Below are 20,129 nucleotides of genomic sequence, written 5' to 3' on the forward strand. Positions count from 1 at the left end.
TTTATTTTTAAATTATATATTTATTAAAAATTAAAAAACCTACACACAACTTACAAAATTCGAAAATAAATCAATTCGCTTCCAGTTTTGTGCATGCAAATTGCCTACAAGCAGCGCCAACCCCAAAAAGAAGAATAAGAAGAAAATATTCAAAATACTATTTGAAAATAATTTTGATATAAGTCGCCACTGATTCTCTAAATGGAACTCACAGTCATTTATTTAGTAAGCGAATACCAATAACAAAACCTGGCTAGGGCCATTTGGAAAGATAAAAGAAGAAGCACGGTCAATTCATGGACCGGAAGTTGACAATGGGCGAATGATCATAGCAGACGTCCCAACTGTATTAGTGAAACGCATCATTGAAAACAGTTTTCTGTAAAACGCATAATTGAATTGAATTTGAATTGAATTCATGGACGCGTTTTAGGTTAGAATAGAATAACAAAATAATTTGGAAAAATATTTTTATTACAAGAAAGACGTTCATAATATATTATTAATATGCATCGCTATATAACAAACCATAATTCCAAACTTCTGCTATCTAGCACGTTAACCGAATTTCGAGCCTTCTTTTCTACATCTAGGAATATGTTATTTGCGGACGTTTTCGAGTTTGAGAACAAATTTAAAGTCGATAATGTATTCCATGGAAGGCCGTTGTACTTAGACGCCCAGGCTACAACTCCTTTAGTAAGTTTGTTTTAGAATTTTTTCGGTTGTATAGAAATATATTTTAGGATCCAAGAGTATTAGATGCAATGCTCCCTTACCTTACATCATATTATGGAAACCCTCACTCTCGTACCCATGCCTATGGTTGGGAATCAGAAGCTGCAGTAGAAACAGCTAGAGAGCAAGTAGCAAACATTATAGGTGCAGATCCAAAAGAGATTATTTTCACATCTGGAGCTACAGAATCAAATAATGTTGCCATAAAAGGAGTTGCCAGGTTTTACAGTTCCAAAAAAAAGCACCTAATAACAACTCAAACAGTTAAGATAAATTTGTTATGTTCAGTGCAAAGTATATATTACTTTATGTTGTAGGAGCATAAATGTGTTCTAGACTCATGCAGAGCCTTGGAAATGGAAGGCTTTAAAGTCACATACTTGCCAGTTCAAAGCAATGGAATAATATGCCTTGAAGATTTGGAAAAGGCTATCACTTCAGACACTTCGTTAGTTTCCATAATGACTGTCAATAATGAAATTGGTGTCAAACAACCAATTGCAGACATTGGTAACATCTGTAGGGAGAAGAAGGTATTTTTCCACACCGATGCTGCTCAAGCGGTGGGCAAAATACCTTTAGATGTCCAGTCTATGAAGATTGATCTAATGTCTATAAGCGGTCACAAGATTTACGGACCAAAAGGTATATTTTAAATATGAACTTTGTAATAAGGTTGAAAGGTATCAGTTCAGTGGGGCTGCATATAACTAAATCATAATTGTCAGATTTATTTTGCTGTGTAGTTGAGTGTCAAAATAAAGGATTAGGAGACTCAATATGGGGCACAGGAATGACATGCTAATAACTCTTACATGTAGCTAAAACTCAGATAGTTTGTCAACTAACAGAGTGTGTCGCCTTCCTGTGATTTTTGCTTGGTTTAAAGAATTCACTTTTTTTTTCTTATAGAGCAAGCTTATTACAAATTCAGTTAATTTTATCTGGTTTTGGTTCAGTTTTCTATTGTTTTATTTGTTTGTTTGTTGAATGTTTGAATTTTGTGTTTCTTTAAATTAATTTAAAATGTCTATTTTAAAGGATTGTTACATTACACAAATATATGTTTTCTATGTGTCGCACAGAATAATCTAATAAAAAACTATCTAGCTATCTATTATGTATTTAAGAAACTTATAAAAACATAATTGCTGTGTGGATAAGAGGCTGATATGGTTTAATACAGACTTAATGTGCAATTTTTTTATGCTTGGTCAAAGTCAGTATTTCCTTGTGTTTTTTGTTCTTTTCATTTGATTTCGAACATTTTATATAGGGTGTCCAGATATCCCGATTTGGACATTTCTACTCAAGAAATTAATATAGTATTTTTTGGAAAACCCAAAAATAACGGAGTTATAAAAAAAATGTTTTAATAAATTTTTCTTAATAACTATTCTCTTAGTTTGCCGTTAAACTTTGAATTTAGCACACTTATTACTAATGTTCTTTAGACCAAATTTGATGTAAAATCTTTAATGGCGAACTAACTATGACAGGTTCTCAAATTTTTTTAGTGATACTTTTTTGCCAAATTTGAAAAACTCACAATTTAAGACCATTAAATTATAACATGGCCTCTTGTTGTTCCACAATGAAATAAACTATTTGCAAGAAAATTGGAAATTTGCCCTTTAACATTTCCATGGAGTAAACTAATGTGTATTAATTTTCGTTTATATTTAATAATTACTAGAACTGTGCTCTGGAAGCGCATGAGTTTTCTTGAAACAAATTTAACAGTGTTTTGAAGTTGGTGAAGGAAAATAACGTAATAAATTCGTTATTAAGTAAAACTAACGTGCTTTGATAATTTAAACATACCCTAAAATTAACGGGCATCGACAATGTAGCATAATGAACAACGGCACTTTTCTTGGAAACTTCATTTATTATGGTGGAACAACAGGATATGTTTTCAAGATTTTTTTGTGGTGATAGGATATTAAAATTTTCCAAAAAACTTTATTCAAAAATATGTGCAGCACATTTTCTTAAGATTATGGACATGACTGTGGCAGGTTTTTACAACAAATTTGGTCCAAAAATAGGAAAGAACATTATTTGGATTTCCTCATTGGCCTTTCTTTCAGACTTCATAGTGTACTTTTTCTCTTCTTCTGCTAACTGACATTAATAACCACAGTAGTAAATTATTGCCTGTTCATTGCCAATACATATTTCATCGTTTTCGTGGTCTTCCATGTGATTTTTTTCCAAATGTTTTCTAACATTTCTGCGTTTTTTACGAATCTTCCATTTTCTTTATTTGTTTTTCCGTTTTCGTCTCTGCGTCATCCACTTTCCTGTATTCCGCATTGATGCCCTATGTCTTCCATCATTATTTCATTTTGGCTGTTCTCATCATTAGTGTTTTGTTCGTGTCTGGTGTTATGGTATGATTTATATATCTTGACTTTCTCTATTAAGGGATTTATTCTTCCAAACAATTCCTCGCGAGTATCTCGAAATTCGAGTATTGTTTGTTCTTTGAATTTATATAATCAGTTTTCCATGACTTCTTATTTCTACTCCCATGTATCTCAAGTGTTTAAGTTTACATGTTCCACGATTTTGTTACTAAAAATTTGGTATTCTCAGTGTTGATGAGCAAACTTTGTTTTAGTGTTAAAAAAGGTCAAACCCATTTAACTGTGAATGCGCCAGAAAACGTTAGTTAAAAGTAACTTTATTAAAATAGATTATCTGGTTATAGGTATCGGGGCGGTATATGTAAGAAGAAGGCCTAGAGTTCGAATAGAGGCAATTCAAAGTGGAGGTGGTCAAGAAAGGGGTATAAGAAGTGGTACAGTGCCCACGCCTTTGGTAGTAGGTATGGGACAAGCTTGCGAGATTAGCCAGCGAGAAATGAATTACGATCATGCTTGGATAGAAAAGCTAAGCCAGAGATTGCTGAAAAAAATTTTTGACGAGTTGCCTCATGTCATAAGAAATGGTGATCCTATCCAGAGCTACCCGGGATGCATTAATCTATCGTTTGCTTATGTTGAAGGTATGTACATGAATACAAGATTTTCATAAAGTTTTACTTATGGGATATGTGAAGTCCTATTGTGGTTACTCTTTTAAAGTTGTTAAAAGTATAAAACTTTTATTTTTTCCAGAACCCGCTTTATGTTATGGTATTTTTGGGTTGTGCAATCGTAAGGTTTTTTTATAAACATGATTGTTAGTTTTGTCAAAATGTAATATAATGTAAAAATTATTTAAATTCTCATCGAAAATTACAGTAGAGTGTAACAAACCATATTTATATCCCAATTTTATCAACTTTCGGATGAGTAAATTTCTGCCCAAAATGTTGTAGACAATAAATCCTTTTTGGCAATTAAATCCTTAGAAATTCGGAAATGCTCCATTAATTCCCTATAAATCCTAGTAAATCCCCACAAACAAACCAAGCAAATAATAAAACAATTGAGATTTACTAATAACATATCAGTTCGTTTTGCTTTTTATTTGTGTAAGAGATATTAATCTGACTTCGCTAATATTGATATTGATGTACTGATTCATTGCTTCATTAATGTTAAATTTCTATTTCAATACCATGTTCAGAGAACATTTCTGTATCTAGACTATCATCATATTTTGTGATTTATGTACATCTTCTGAACTATCTGGATTTTAATCATTTTACCTTCTTCTGTGCTGCTCCTAGTGTCTTAATTTTTTGGGTCTCGTTGCAGATGTTACAACAAAACATTTTAGTCTATCTGAACTAACACTATTTTTCATTTCTTTGAACAACCAGGGGAGCGAAGATTTTCTTATCATTTTCGATTTATTACTTACTCCACATATATCCATCTTCAATGGTTCCATCCATTAATCTGCAGTCATAACAAAATTTAGTTATCCATAACTCCAATATGGGCTATATCGCATAAATCCTTGAACATATTATTATTTGTATCTTTTAAGTCATCACCTTAATATCTTCAATTTCTATTGGTATTTTATCCACCAAGTCAAGACAGCTAACCAGAACCAACCAAAACTAATTAAAAAGTGCACAGCAGTGATTCAACTGAGACAAAACCAAGAAGTTACAGGAGAAGTTTTTTGAATTCCCGTGATAAGCAATGTCTGCGCGAGTAAATTAGTTTTAATGCACCATAGGACCTTATAAATTTATAAGTAACATTACAGCAATCGGAAAATTATGATGGCAAGTCATCATCTTTTATTAATTTTTTTTTACGTTTTCTTGGGTCCTCATAATTCATTTCTCGTATCTCCAGACTCCCAATATTAAACTGCTACTTCCAACATTAAAATTTTAAATGCACAACAACTTTTGTATGAATTATTTTTTGTAAAAATGGAAAAAAAAATGTGCAAAGAATAAAATACTTCAATCAAAGAATATGGTTTAACGTCCACCTCTTACAATGTAATTCTGTTCAATGTTCAATTGCATCATAAATAGACAACATTACGCGCAGTACCGCATTAGGTGGTGACAGTAAAGGAATTAGGTATTTATGTATTGCTAAAAACTACGTGGTTTATTAGGTTTATGCATTGGTTTTTCTCAAAAGAAATAACACTTTATTCATAATTATTCTTAATTATTTTTAGTCCGATAATCCCATGATGCCTCTCGTATTCCTCTCCAATGCATAGAGTGTACTTCCAACCGGGCTCTATTTTGTCACTTTATTAATCTATCGACTTTCCGTACTTATAACATGACCATATCATACTAGTCTTTTCATATCTATGTGCCTTAAGGAGTCGAGTTGTCTCCCCATTCCTCTTCTTATTTCTTCATTCGTGATTTCGCCATTGTAGAACATCTTCAACTTCTGGTACCCATGTTAGTTGTTGTAGACAAGATCATGTCTGCTCAACTGACATTTATAACTTCCTCCATAGTTGCGTTTTTCGATAGTGTACATTCCAGATATTTAAAGTTGTTAGTTCTCTTTATTTAGAAATTCTCTTGGATTTGCACATTCACTGTGTCTTCTTCTGTTGTTGTCGGGTACTTGTTTTTTTAGGTTTATTTATACTTTATACTTTCTCATATTCTTCATTTAGTTTGTTTCATCTAGTCATCTGCAAAACAGAGTTATTTCGATGTCTTCACATTTACGTTCCATATTGTAAATAATATTGGCAAATTTGAACAACCTTGGAGTAGCCCCGTCGATGTTGTTAACCTGTTCATTGCTTATCTGTATGTGTATTTTGTCTTTATTGCATTTGTGAGTGTTATCGGTGTAGCCAGTTGTTCCATCACTTTTCTTGGTTACAACGTCATAGTCTTTTAAATCAATGAATGCTATGTGTAATTTTTCTTCTTCAATAATTGTTGGATTGTGTAAATATGATCTATTCATGATTTTCCTGCCATAAAACCTGCATGTTCTTCTTCGATTTTTCCTTGTATGTTGTGTTCTAATTTGTATCTCAATACTCTGCCGTGTAGTTTCTCCATGGTTGCTATATCAATAATCCCTCAGTAGTTATCACACTGTCTTCTTGTTTTTGATATTGATGTTATGTGTGCTTCCTTCCACTCATCTGTTATATATCTTCATTTATTGCTTTCTCAAACATTCGCTCTATGAATCTGAACATTTTTCTGTGTTATATTTTATAACTTCAATATATGGTATGTTTTTTCCTATTCGATCTTAATTCCATGCTTCTGACCTTCTACCTTCTCCAAGTTCAGGTAGGTTTTTTTACTTCTATAATATTGCTGTGATCATTTTCGTTCATGGTTCTTTTGACAACAAAGAAATAATACAAAACATTTCATTTTTACTTGGTCTCTTAAGTTTTGTTTCTACGTTTTTTATTTTAGGCGAATCGTTATTAATGGCACTTAAAGATGTCGCCTTGTCCAGCGGATCGGCTTGCACGTCAGCATCGCTGGAACCATCTTATGTGTTGCGAGCGATTGGTGCCGATGAAGATTTGGCTCATAGTTCAATCAGGTAAACATTGAAAAGACATTTAGTAAGAACATTTTTTATTGAACATACAAAAAAGTACATTATACAGAACTTAAATTATAAAAAATCACAATATTCTTCATTGTCTAGCAAGTAAAAAATAACTGAAATTTTTAAAAAACCTGCAAAAATGTTTAATAAATATTCCTTGTGTCTATATATAAGGAGTACCAAATTTATAATGTATAGGGTTCTTATTTATATTTCGCCACCCACCAATAGCCGTAAGTACATATTTTAGAAGAAAAAAAATGAATTTAAAGGTTTTAAAGGTTTTTCGTCTACCATCCAAAAAGCACCTATTATACAGGGTGTCTACAAAAAGTCATTCCAAAAATGTTTTTTTTAATGGTACAACTTAAATATTTATTTTATGGAAACTCCTGAAGATTTTCGACGAGTTTTATTGATGGTCATATGGCTCTATTCTCAATTGTTTTTAAGTTATTGACACTTGAAAAGTTTTATTTTTGTACATTTTGTCTCCTTTAATTAAACTCGACGTAGAGCAAAATAACTTTTATATTCAATTTTAGTTTTATTATATTTTTACCTGAATTTTTGTTTTTTTTATATTCAGTTAAGCTTGCAGTTCACAACTCACGAATAACTTATCAAAAATAAACATATTTACAAAACATAGTTTACAACAATTATAATACAATTTTATTGAAAACGGTTATGGAGGCAAGTATTATTTTATTATTATGACACTTATACAATAAAACAGTTTTACAAAAGTTGTTTTATTATCTTAGATATAGCTTTTTTTGACTAACGCTATAAAAGTAAGCTTTTGTTATTAAATTGTACCCATTGAGAATAAATTATTTTTTAATAGTTCTTAAGATAATAATAAAAAGGCAAACGAATTGCATCTTTTGTATCAAATAAAATGCTAGAGGAAATAGATCAGCCATCTTTTACATTTTATTATAATCCAATATCCAATAGATAGAAATTCGATTTGCAAAAGTGTAATTTTATATTTTTCTCTCATTCTAGCCTGTTTTGTAATAAATAACTCAATGCTTTTTATCTTTACAAAAATGAATTTTTATACACTTAAAAATGGCAGTCCTAAAGTGAGGTTGGGACAACACAAAATATGGCTTCCAGGTTATAAAATATTTCGGACATTTTCAGGATATTACTGCACTGATTTGGGAGCGATCGGATGTTTTTGGAGATTTTACCCCACGGCTTCGGTGTTGACATTTGTCAATTCTAACTAATGATCGTCGAAAAATTATTTTATGCAACACGTTTAGTGAATTATTTGTGTCACTCATTTATTAAACACTCGCTCCGCTCGTACCAAATAAACTCGTGGCTCAAATGCCGTTTATCATGTTACTTAATATAATATTTTTTATTCCCTAATTTTGAGCTTAATTTTCAAAACAACTTTATACTAGAATATATTCGTGAAAAGCTTAAATGATTTCCAAATAATGTAAAAAATAATATATAGGGTGTATATGTTTGCTTCATAACTAATAACTGCTTAGGGCAAGTAAAAAACTACGCCACTGGATTCTACGGAAAAAATCCTATATGAACTTTTCTTAAACTCTTCAATAACCCATAAGACAATGGAGATACGATCGTGGTCCCAAAATCGATAGTTTTACATTTCACACTGTATCTTAAAAACCAAGAGGGCCATGATACTTTTGTTGACGGCATCTTTAATTCCACCAAAAATTAGCACAGTGTGACATAAAACGCGTGTTCCTGTCTAGATATACTCATCAATATTTTATCTTCGACTCGTAATAATTTTCAAAATATTCATGAGCTCATAAAAAATTTCGGATTTAATTTGACCTCCTGTGGTATTTGATAATTCAATTATTACACAGCCTTTTAAAAGTTGACAATTATGGCTGACGCACTTTATGTAGTGGTTAATTTACTAATTCTTAATTTACCAGTCAAATTCATTGTCCTTATTTAATAATAAGATGTATTTTATAATAAATTATTATGCTTTTGTTATATCCAATTTACCTATAACTCTCTTCAAGGAATACCCGAATTCGGGGAACCCCAATAAAAATATGGACTCCATTTAGTTCTCTGAAAAACGCGACGGCGACGTAACGTACAATATAAATAAATATAAATTTCATAGTATTTTTAAAATTATTTCGGTCACAAAAAAAATTGACCCGTCAATTCCACAACCCTAAGTACACTAACGGTCAAATTGTTTCCGGAAATGTTTTCGATCTCACTAATATTTTGTGTTCGACAAGATTATTTTCAAAATATTCATGAGCGTGAAAATATTTCTGTTTGTTAAGTTTTTTTCATATGTCAAAAATATATTCTATATATAATTTTCTGCTATAATTAATATTTACGCAGAATTTTCAAAAACCTCAGCCAAATCTTAAAAAACTTAAAATTGTTTTGAGTAGAGTTTATAAAAGTCCAATTGTTTGCCCATTTCAACAGTTTCGTATGTTATAGTTTCCGAGACCCTATGTACCACATATTTCCAATTTTTCGTCAAGTGAAAACATATTTCTTTTATCGAATTTTGAAGCAAAATATATTATTGCATTGATACTCCCTTTTATAGTTTATCACCCACTGCAGCGCAGTTTTAATTTTATTATGCCAACAATTTTGTAAAGTGTTTATTTATCGTACACTTGTCTTGAAGTTACTTCGACTCGTTTATATAGGCTGAGTCAAAATGAAAAATATTAATTTTCGTGAAAATATTAAATGAAACATGGAACAACTGCATATTATGTTAATATTAATGCTCTTTCAATCTTGTTAAGCATTCCTTATACCTAAACTTAGTATTTTTTGAACAAAATATTGTGAGAATATCACAAATGATTGAGAACACTATAATTATTACCTGTACGTGAAAAATGTACAATGACGAATTGGGTATAATTCTTTCAGATAATAGCATTACTTACATGGTAATAGAAAATGTAATAAATTATGAACTGCGCAAGTTTGGAAAAAGAAATTTAAACAATAAATTACGCTAGGGATAATTTTAAAAATGCAATATTAACATTGCAAAAACACTTAAAAGCTAAGAAAAAAACTGCCAAACACTTTATTTGTATTTATTGCTCCAAAGGTCTCCGACTGACTTGAACATACACGGTCCTTAAACGATTGGGCAGTATTGGCTAACATTTCATGACTAACACTTGGAAAGACTTTTCTTGCCCTCTTTTGTTGTGGGACAGTTGTATACTCCGGGCATTTAACATATCTCACAGAAAATCTAGATGCCCATCTAATTCGACCACTCCACGAATCCACCGTTGAAGAAATAAATTATTTGAGTAGTTCGTAACTTGATGGGCATGGTGTGCTGAAACTCCATCAGGAAAGATCCACATTCACTTCATTTAACATATTTTGCAACCTCTGCTCTAAAAAGTTGTTAGTATAATAGTGAAAATTATGCCTATTAACACAACCGTTTTTATTCATAAATAACACATATTCGAAAAAAAAATCATGTTGCTCAAAAATTCTTTCTTGTGCCCATTCACAAAATGTATATAATAAGGATCCATCATATTTTTTTGCAAAATATTCACAGAAATCTTAGAAATTATTAAATCTTGTCGTACACTTACATGTGGGTTTTCTGTCACGCTAAGTAATATTTGAAATTCATTTTCCTCATTCAGTCTTGACTCTTTTGTTCTTTTCATAAGCAACACTTCCAGTGTGATTAAAACGATTTATAAAATTCTCAAGAGTTCTTTTAGAGGGGTGCCTTCCATCGGCATATTGTTGTTTGTAAATTATAGGTAAGTACGAAAATCATATCAACCATTTCTTCCATCGAAAAATTGATGGTAGAGTTGCAAGTTAACCAACTAATAACCAGTTAATTCAGAAAACTAATAAAAAATAATTATGTACTTACAGTTGCACTAAAAGACCCGATCTGAAAACATATTCAAAATTATTTTGGGCTCTAAGAAAGGCAAAATTCCTAAATTCATGAAAAGAAAGGAAACATTTTTTCGAAAAATATTTATTTTTCTTTTTGTTGGCGTATTGCGAGATTTTTTCATAATTTGTTTCCCATATATTTATGAATCACCCTGTATATTTCAAAATAGTTTCAAATTGTTTCTTTTAGTCTTATCTTTTGTTAATAAACAAGATATATGACTTTGACATGTTATATTTTTGAAATCAGCGAAAATAGTATAATATAAAGGGCATCCAATTAAAAATATGTTACTTTGACATACTATGCTTTTTTAACACATATTTTGTATAAATAAGTATGTAATATTAAATCAACACATTAAACCCTACAACTTAATGTAATATTTAAAAAAATAGATGGGGTAACCTTATATTTTGTGTGTGTCAATTTATTATTATTATTATTAAATAAGACTATTATTTTCATGCTAGATTTGGAATAGGCCGTTTTACGACAACGGATGAAATAGATTATACCGCGGACCGGTGTATCGAGCATGTCAAAAGGCTAAGAGAAATGAGTCCGCTTTGGGAAATGGTTCAAGAGGGCGTAGATTTGAAAGCGATAAAGTGGTCCCAACATTAAAGCGTCTGTGATTATTATTCGGAGATCTGTAAATAAATGGTTTTTCCAGTTATTGTTAATTTTGTTTTTTTTTTGTGTTAATGCATAGAAATCAATAAAACATCAAAAACGATTTCATTTTGATTTAATTGCACCTGGTGTTTGAACGATAGAAAAAGTTAGTTTTTGTCGCTCTGATATCATTAGTGACAAATATGTGCCATAGGTTACAGGTAAAAAAATGTTATCCTCTAAAAAATTCCGATTATACAGAGTTCGTCACAAAAGTACCACCTTGATCAAAAAGTTCCTGGAATTGATTCAGAAAATTAAAAATAGATGATATTTATTCACTTAAGTCTGTGATTTCCCATTACTACCTCTCGGCTGCTGAAGCGCGTTCCCCGTAATGTTTTTTGTCTCGATTGCACAGAAAGAAGTCACAAGGAGCCAAATCAGGTATATTCGGTGCCTGTTAGGCGGTATTTGTTGCATTTTTTGTCAAAAAATTACGAATTTCTGCCCATAATTCTGGTTTCTTTCAATGTATTGCTTTACGCAAACATCTCATAACGCCAAAATAATAAACAAAAAATGTAAGTTTTTAACAGAAAATAAAAAAAATACAATCTACAAATTTAAAAAAAAGATTATATTTATCAAACAGAAGATTAAGGCTGTGTATGAATTTTCCAAAACTTCTCTGTTTAAAAACTTGGAATATAATTTAGATCCTGCAGTCCTTTGAGTTTTTAAAAACAGATTCAAAAAGAAAAAGGCCGTCTTGATAAATTTTAGATAAGGCATATGCCTTGGCTATATATAAAAGTGGTCCGAAGTGTTATATTTTCTTTAATCTCTAAAAGTACTTTACGTAAACTTTTATAAAATGGTCCCTTTGATGCAGGTATTAACCCAACAATGCTATCAAATCTATTAAAAAGGATCAAAACGTTGGATCCGATTGATTATAACTGTTCAGTAGTTTTTGATGAAATTTCTCCTTCTGAACAAATGATTTTAGATACAGACAATGTTAATACAGAACAACTAAAAATTCTGATTAAACATATGATGATTATAGAAACAATTTGTTCGGCTCCTAAACAATTGTCTCAGGAAAACAGTAGTCCAGACACTGTTTTCTGATAAACAATCAAAAAGAATTCACAATTTTTGACCTACCTCGTCTTTTGAAAAATACACGAATTTCTCTTTTAAATTATAATATTAGATTTTAAAAAGATAAAGTAACATAGTTTACACAAACAATGTTTTTTAATATATAAAATAAAAGATTTAAAACGTTGGTTCACACTGTACCTACTCAATAGTGGCGTTAGTAACAACGTGATGACAAAATCAGACACAGGTTTAACAACTCTCTTATTGTGTCTTTCTCTGTGGTATGCGGTGGTATTCATCATAACCAAGTCAACGTCGCCTATTCTTTTTTTATACTTTATTGGGTCGCGAGAGTTATAAATGATGATTGTCAGGGTCCCGAGAGTGTCAGGTTGATAGACAAGTAGTTTACTTACTTGTAGTCAGTGCTCAAAATTTGGCAAATTTTTGAATTCTGGGAAACATCTCCAATTTATGGGTTATTAATACCTTTTAAATTACAGCGAACCAAATAAAATGCGAATTTGTTATTTAGGATAGGAAATCATATTTAAAATCAAATAAAATGTTTTATTTTTATTATTTACCTTTATTATTACTTTTTACAATATCTTTGAAAGGCGCCAATTTCCCCCAGCTGCTATTACTATGTTTGACATCCTTACCCGTTTTCAAATATTTTGAAATTAAAAATTAGGTTTAATTATTAACTCAGTCGCTAATGAATTGTTGGAGCCTAACTATTTTTATTAACTAATGACGTATTTGAACAGCAAAATGTGGAAAACCATTTAAAAAATAAATGTAATGAGATAAAACATGGTAATTTCAGTTTGGGCAATTTTGTGTGCTTCAAAGGGATTGTATAAAAAGTGAAATAAATAAATAGCAAAACAAATTTGTCTCAGCTTTAAACACTACTCACTCTAACTATGATTAGTTTTAGAAATTTTTTCCAAAATCGGGATGGCTATTATGCCCACTCGTGGTCAATTAATATATATTTTTTTTATTCAAAGTTTATTATCAAACAATATTTGATAAGCCCGCTTTACTTCACTTTGTACCTCTGTCTGTGTGACTTATACTTACATACTCTTCCTTTTTTATATCGTTATTTTTATGTTGGTTGGAAATTGCAGGTTAGGTTAGGTTTGTTGTTTAATATTGTCAGTTTAGATTTTTATCGATATTTTATTCAATAATTTCTTACAGAATATGCACATGAAAATGTTTTGTGTCTGCTACAATGTTAATATTCAAATCAATTAGAATTATGCTATTATTATAAACCAATAACAAGTGCAGTTGATAAAATGTATAAATTTAATTACTGAGCATCTCACATTTCACTTTTACAAGTACAAAAACTAACTGAGGACTAGAATGTTTTTTCCAACAATGTTTGTATGTTTTTTTTTTTTACTTTATAAAATTACCTTAAACTAGCTAACAAATACAACTCTCCTGGGGATGTTCTTCTTCTTCCCCTTGTGTTATTTTAAATCCATGTTGTTCCATAGACTGTAGTTCTAAGCGGGATCTGTTACACTTGACAAGCTGGCGAGCAATATCACTGAACATTTCTTCCACACCCTCACCTGTCTTGCATGAAGTCTTGTAAATTCCAGAAATTAGATCATGACACTGCTCACTAAAATGGGTTCATATAACAAATTCCGTTTGGCACATCCTTGAACTCTTACCAGAATGCCTCAATTTCTAAGTTGGATATTTGAGGAGTCTCGTAAGTCATCAGATCACTTTTGTTACCACACAAAAAAATTTTGGCGTTTTCAGCATATGTCACTATATCTAATAGATGTTGCGATAATACATGGAAGGATGCTGGATTATCCAAAGCAAAAACTAATATTGCCGCTTCTGCAAACTTGTAATAACTTGAAGTGATTGATGCCACTCTTTCCATGCCACCTGTATCCCATAACTGCAACTGCAAAAAAAGGAATATTTCAGCAAATTGTTATAATTATGCAAAAATTAGTTGACAAATCGGAGGAGTTTTATAAAATATTACATACCTTGATATCCTTCTCGGAGGCGTGATAAGGCTTTTCGAAATGATCAAGCCCCAAGGTTGATTTTCTATCTGTCGCTGTTACAAAAATATTGCTCGTAAATCGGCGAAATAATGAGCTTTTTCCCACACCATATTCACCGCATAAAATTACTTTCTGCTCGGGAATTTTAACGGATGCCATTTAAAAACATTCTGTAGTGACCATTTTGTTGACAAAATATTGGGTTAAGTTTTTTACCTAAAACACAGATAAAAATATTGCTTGATCTACTATATTTTAAAATTTACGGTTAATATTCATTTGTTAAGTTGAATTCCCAACACGGATTTCCTGAGAAAAAAATCGAATGGTAGATCATAATTTTCGGTGCAAAATGACTTGGAGTAAAAGTTAGTGCCGACATGAACAAATAATAAACATCAAATTTACTGTAAATCATCCTTATCTGTCATGAGTTAGTAAGAAATCGCCCACTTCCGCAATTGGAAGGTCAAAGAGGCGATATAGAAAAGTGGGTTTTGAGCTTTGATTAGCTAAGCTTCGTCCAAGATTTTTAGTGTATCTGTGCTCAGTTGCTCAGGTACATTATATGCTGTGCCCGGACTCTTAAAAGTTTTTTTTCTATCAATAGTATGTTGTGTGGTTGTAGTTCAGAAATTGTAAGTAATGCCACGAGTAAAAACTTATGTTATAGTAGGTAAATACCCTGTGAAAGACTTTTTGATAAAAACATTATTCAGACGAAAAACAGCGGAATGGGAGACATTGTTCGAAGAATTAATAAGCCAACTGTCGAAGGGCATTTGACCATACCAGGCACTCTTTAGCTATGACCCTTTAGGATAACACTACTCAACTGGATCCCCAGGTATCAATAATGGACGGTAATAAGCGCGAAACGCAATTTCTCACCCCCGTTACGTACAACATTTTGCCGTACTCTGACGTCATTTTCATATGAAGCGAAGGTCGGTAGACACGATGCAATTTGTACCGCGCGTTTAATTTATCTTGATAACATTTTAACTGGCTGTAACTTTTTTTGTTTTTAGAGATATCAAGGTAAACAAAAAAACAAAATGTAGGGTTAGTAGCCAAGTTTTTTCCAAGTAACGTATAGAACAAAGCACTATCAAATGTTTAATAGAATATCTTATTGCGATTACATTGATGTAACACACTCGATATTTTAGTCCACTCGTTTTTAACAAATCGACAAAAACAGAAATTTTTTATATAATTTCCAAGATTGCCCTGACTGATAAAAATATGTTTGATATATTAGTAAACAACGTTGATGGTTGAATGATTGTCCAAGTCATTATTGTTAAAATGGTTTTCTCCGAATTTAGCATCCGTGGAAGGATTGATATGCTTCAAGTGTACTTTCTAAATAATAAAAGTGCAACCGCAGCTCGTCGTCAGTATATTAGACTTTATCCAGAGCGCCGAGTTCCTTCAAAACACATTCCTAAGGCTGGCAAAGAAATTTTCAGAAAACGATAACGTATTAAATGCTAAAAAGTTATGCCGGAATCATAATGTCTTAAATCAAGAAAATAAGGAAAACGTATTAGGATTCTATTAAGCACATCCAGTTTCTTCTATTACTAGAGTATATGAAAATGAAATATGCTTTTAAATTTCGTAAAACTCTAAAACTATGTGCAGAACAATGTCAAACGAGGAAGCAGTTTTGTTTGGATTTTTTAAATAGAAGTACATAATGAAATTAATAATTTTTTGAAAAACATTTTATGGACTGATGAAAAAATTGTAATAATAAATAATCCCAGACAAATACACGAAACAAAAACCCAGGGGTACCAATCAATTAATGGTGTGGTGACATAAATGGGCATATTTTGGGTCAAATATTTATAGATCAAAAGTTAACTGGAGATCATTATTTGCAACTCTTAGAGTACCAAATAGAACACTTGTAGTGAACGAACTTTCATTAGTCCATAAAATGTTTTTCAAAAAAATGTTATTCGCATTGTCTATTTAAAAAATCAAAACAAAACTGCATCCTCCTTAGACATTACTCTGCGCTTAGTTTTTGAGTTTTACGAAATTTGAATACATATTTCATTTTCATTTACTCTAGTAAAGGAATCTGGATGTGCTTAATATGTTTTCTTTTTACCTTTTTAGTATTTATTACATTGCCGTTTTCTGAAAATTTCTTTATCAGCTTTAGAAATATTTGTTTCTACGGAACTCGGCACTCTGGATAAAGTTTAATATACTGACGACGAGCTGCGGTGGCACTTTTATTATTCAGAAAGTACACTTGAGGACATCAATCCTTTCACGGATGCTAAATTCGCGAAAAACCATTTTAACAATAATGACTTGGATAATAACTCAACCATCAACGTTATTTACTATTACATCAAACATAAACATATTTTTGTCAGTCAGGGCACTCTTGGAAATTATATAAAAATTTCCTGTTTTTGCCGATTTGCCAAAAACGAGTGGACTAAAATATAAAGTGTTGTAATCGCAATAAGATATTCCATTAAGCATATATATAATATACAGGGTGTTCCATTTAAAAATATATAATGTAGGCTTACATGTCAGAAATTTGATAGTGTATTGTTTTATACGTCATTGGAAAAAAAATTTACTACTAACCCTACATTTTCTTTTTTTTTTGGTTACTTTGATATCTCTAAAAACAAAAAATCAAAATAAATTGAACGCTCGGTACATGTATTTCTGCCAGATAAAAATTGCTGTTAATTTTTTTTTTATTTTAGATGTGGGGCTTGTATTGCTCTCTCTTATCCTGGGGTTGGCGACATGGAGTGGATCTGTACCACAATAATTTCTCGTTGGTTCTAGATGTTTATTATCGCCTACACGAGATACTCTGCAACTGACTGCAAGGGCATCAGTGATCACAGTATTTCCAATAGAGTTGTGTCAATCGCGATTGAGTCGGTCACTTTGATTTTACAATCACAAATCGAATTCGCCGGAATACGATTCATTTGAATGGTTTAAGATTTAAATGCATAACTAACACAGGCCACGGAAAAGGAATGGAAGTATTGTTATAATTATTCTATAGTATTGAGTTGCGACATCGATTGGTAGATTTGTTTATGCGTTGAATTGAATATTGAATGAAATATCTATTTCCAGACAAGTATTTAATTTAAACAAATTAATATATTACTAGCACAACCCAATACGTAGCACCTATTTTGATAAAAAATGCATAACTGACACAGGCCACGGAAAAGGAATGGAAGTATTGTTATAATTATTCTATAGTATTGAGTAGCGACATCGATTGGTAGATTTGCTTATGCGTTGAATTGAATATTGAATGAAATATCTATTTCCAGACAAGTATTGAATTTAAACAAATTAATATATTACTAGCACAACCCAATACGTAGCACCTATTTTGATAAAATCATGATTCAATAAAAAGCAGAACACAGCTAAATAATATACTAACTAGGACAGAAAACATAACATATAGACACAACAATAATTCAAATTCATATGAATCTGAATCGGTCGTTCGGACTGTTCGGATTCAGTGTGTATTGCCGTTTATGTCGGCATCAAATACTATTGAAATGAACGATTGATTGAAATGATTCGGTCACTGATTGATTCGGTCCTCGTAAAATGAACGATTGGCTCAACAGTTATGTACGAACCTATAAAGTCTTAGTTTTAAGTAATATGATTATTCTTATTGTAACTGCTGCTGCAGAAACTCTTAATTTTCGATTGTATTTTGAAAATAAAGTGCGGAAAAGTGACACTTACCGAATTAGGCTACCCTGAGGAGTGGTTTCAACCGCTACAGCGCAATCCAAAGAACTTGTTGGCGAACCCGGAGAAGACTCTCGTAGGCAGTGTGCAACAAAGGATCAGGGAAGGGAAAACCGTAAGTGCGATTTTTTCCTTTCGCCCCTTTAAGATCCTCCGTTAAGGCTTTTAATAGGGATAATTTTAGGCAAGACGTATCGGACGTCAAGTAGTTAGGGAAACAATTTTTTTTTAATCGATCAATTTTTGATGTTAAATTGTGAATCAGAAACAAGCTGCAAATATTTCATAGCATTAAGTAGTGACGTAGAATCTGAAATTAGTGAAATTTTCAAAAATCTAACCTTTAGTGAAAGAAAAATATCAGAAAAAATGACAGACCAAGTAAATTGGAATTTATTTAAATCAAAATTTCAAAACATTCAACCTTACGAAGGTGATAGCAATACCTTAAATAAGTTTATCAACAGATGCGAAAGCTTAATTAATGGTTACGCCTCCCTTGCAAATTCGGAATTAAATAAACATATTTTTGAATGTATCCAGGAAAAACTGGTAGACAGAGCCGCAGTTCTAGTAGGTAATCGCACAGAAATTAGTGATTGGAAAGCATTGAAAGATGCATTGACTCAATGTTTTTCCGATCTCCGAGATCTGAATTGTTTAATCCAAGAATTAGTTAGGACTAGGCCCAATAAAAACGAATACTTGATAAATTTTGGAAGTAGACTTCAATTATTAAGGAGCGACATTCCACAGCGCATAAGTAACGAGTCTAAACATACACCGGAAGAAAAGGTTTCATATATTAAACATTATGATCAAACCGCCCTAAATACATTTATCGCAGGGTGCACAGGCGTCTTAAAAAACAATATGCATTTAAAAACACCGCAAAGTCTCGAAGACGCCAGGGCATATGTAAATGAATTCGAAAATTTTGAAAGATTGTATGGGACTCTGAACGAGCCTTATAAATCTCAAAAACCGAACTTCCAAAATTTAAACAGTGCACCGACAAATCAACATTTTCAAAATTTTTATCAAAAACCGTTTAGCAATAATGCGTTTGTACCACCCAATCTCGCTCACTTTTCAAATCAGCAATTTAGTAACCCCACATAATTTGGTAACTTAACGCGATTCGGTCAACAACCTTTTAACCAAAATTGCTTTAAGCCCCCAGAAAAAATGTTTCCAACTGGCCCAGTTGACGTAAGGCCCAAACAACTACCCCCTCAAAAATACTTTACCAACAGTCAAGTTTTCGGTAAACCAAGCCCGGACAAACAAACCCACGCGATTTGCCCAAACCTGAACCTATGTCCGCAACGTCTAGGACACCTTCCATAAGACGAGACTAATATCGAAACCAAAACGACTATTTCCGATCGAACCCAAACACGCGAAATAACTTTGTCTTTGAAGAATTACATTCAATTGACGTGACGAACTTCGACAACCAAGAATCTGAGGATAACTTAGATTATTTTGGCCCGCGTTTTGAAAATAATTTTCCTCAAGAATATTTTGAGACAATCATGAATCAATACAATGTCAATTAGAAAATCAAAGCAATCAACACTTAGATGTATCCCAAAATTTTTGCGAAAGCAGCCAAGAAGAAACCCCAACTTAATTGAAATAAACGTATCTTCGTATAACCCCCTTCGTTACTTGCATATTAACTCTTTAAATATTAAATTCTTAATAGACACTGGTAGTAATAGATCGGTATTAAAACCTATTATTGCTGAACAATATTTTTCGAATTGTATTTATAATGCACAAAATACTATAAAACAGCCGTAGGCAGCCAAAACACTCAATTTGAAGCTACTATAGCTTTACTTACAGAGTTTGGTATGGATT

The 20,129-nt window shown here is 31.7% G+C and overlaps 2 protein-coding genes across 3 annotated transcripts; one reads left to right on the top strand and one right to left on the bottom strand.

The window, feature by feature from the left end:
- The first annotated feature begins 379 nt into the window (after nt 1-379).
- Nucleotides 380-11,432, top strand: LOC132697010 (cysteine desulfurase). The gene is made up of 6 exons (XM_060662237.1): nt 380-699; nt 747-1,001; nt 1,056-1,383; nt 3,455-3,751; nt 6,578-6,710; nt 11,154-11,432. The coding sequence occupies exons 1-6, from the start codon at nt 508-510 to the stop codon at nt 11,305-11,307; spliced, it is 1,359 nt and encodes a 452-aa protein (XP_060518220.1). The 5' UTR covers nt 380-507; the 3' UTR covers nt 11,308-11,432.
- A 2,153-nt stretch (nt 11,433-13,585) lies between these two features.
- On the bottom strand, nt 13,586-14,897 carry LOC132696652 (ras-related protein Rab-30). Of its 2 annotated transcripts, XM_060661602.1 has the most exons (4): nt 14,741-14,893; nt 14,454-14,690; nt 14,118-14,365; nt 13,586-14,065 (listed from the first exon to the last, which is right to left on the bottom strand). In XM_060661602.1, exons 2-4 carry the CDS (start codon nt 14,631-14,633, stop codon nt 13,861-13,863), a joined length of 633 nt encoding a protein of 210 aa, XP_060517585.1. In that variant the 5' UTR covers nt 14,634-14,690; nt 14,741-14,893; the 3' UTR covers nt 13,586-13,860. The 2 variants fall into 2 exon arrangements, with proteins under 2 accessions (XP_060517585.1, XP_060517586.1); XM_060661603.1 differs by having other exon boundaries at nt 14,454-14,897.
- Nucleotides 14,898-20,129: the final 5,232 nt, after the last annotated feature.

The sequence above is a fragment of the Cylas formicarius genome, unplaced genomic scaffold, assembly GCF_029955315.1.
Source record: "Cylas formicarius isolate icCylForm1 unplaced genomic scaffold, icCylForm1.1 PGA_scaffold_1__22_contigs__length_36826433, whole genome shotgun sequence".
Classification (NCBI taxonomy): domain Eukaryota; kingdom Metazoa; phylum Arthropoda; class Insecta; order Coleoptera; family Brentidae; genus Cylas; species Cylas formicarius.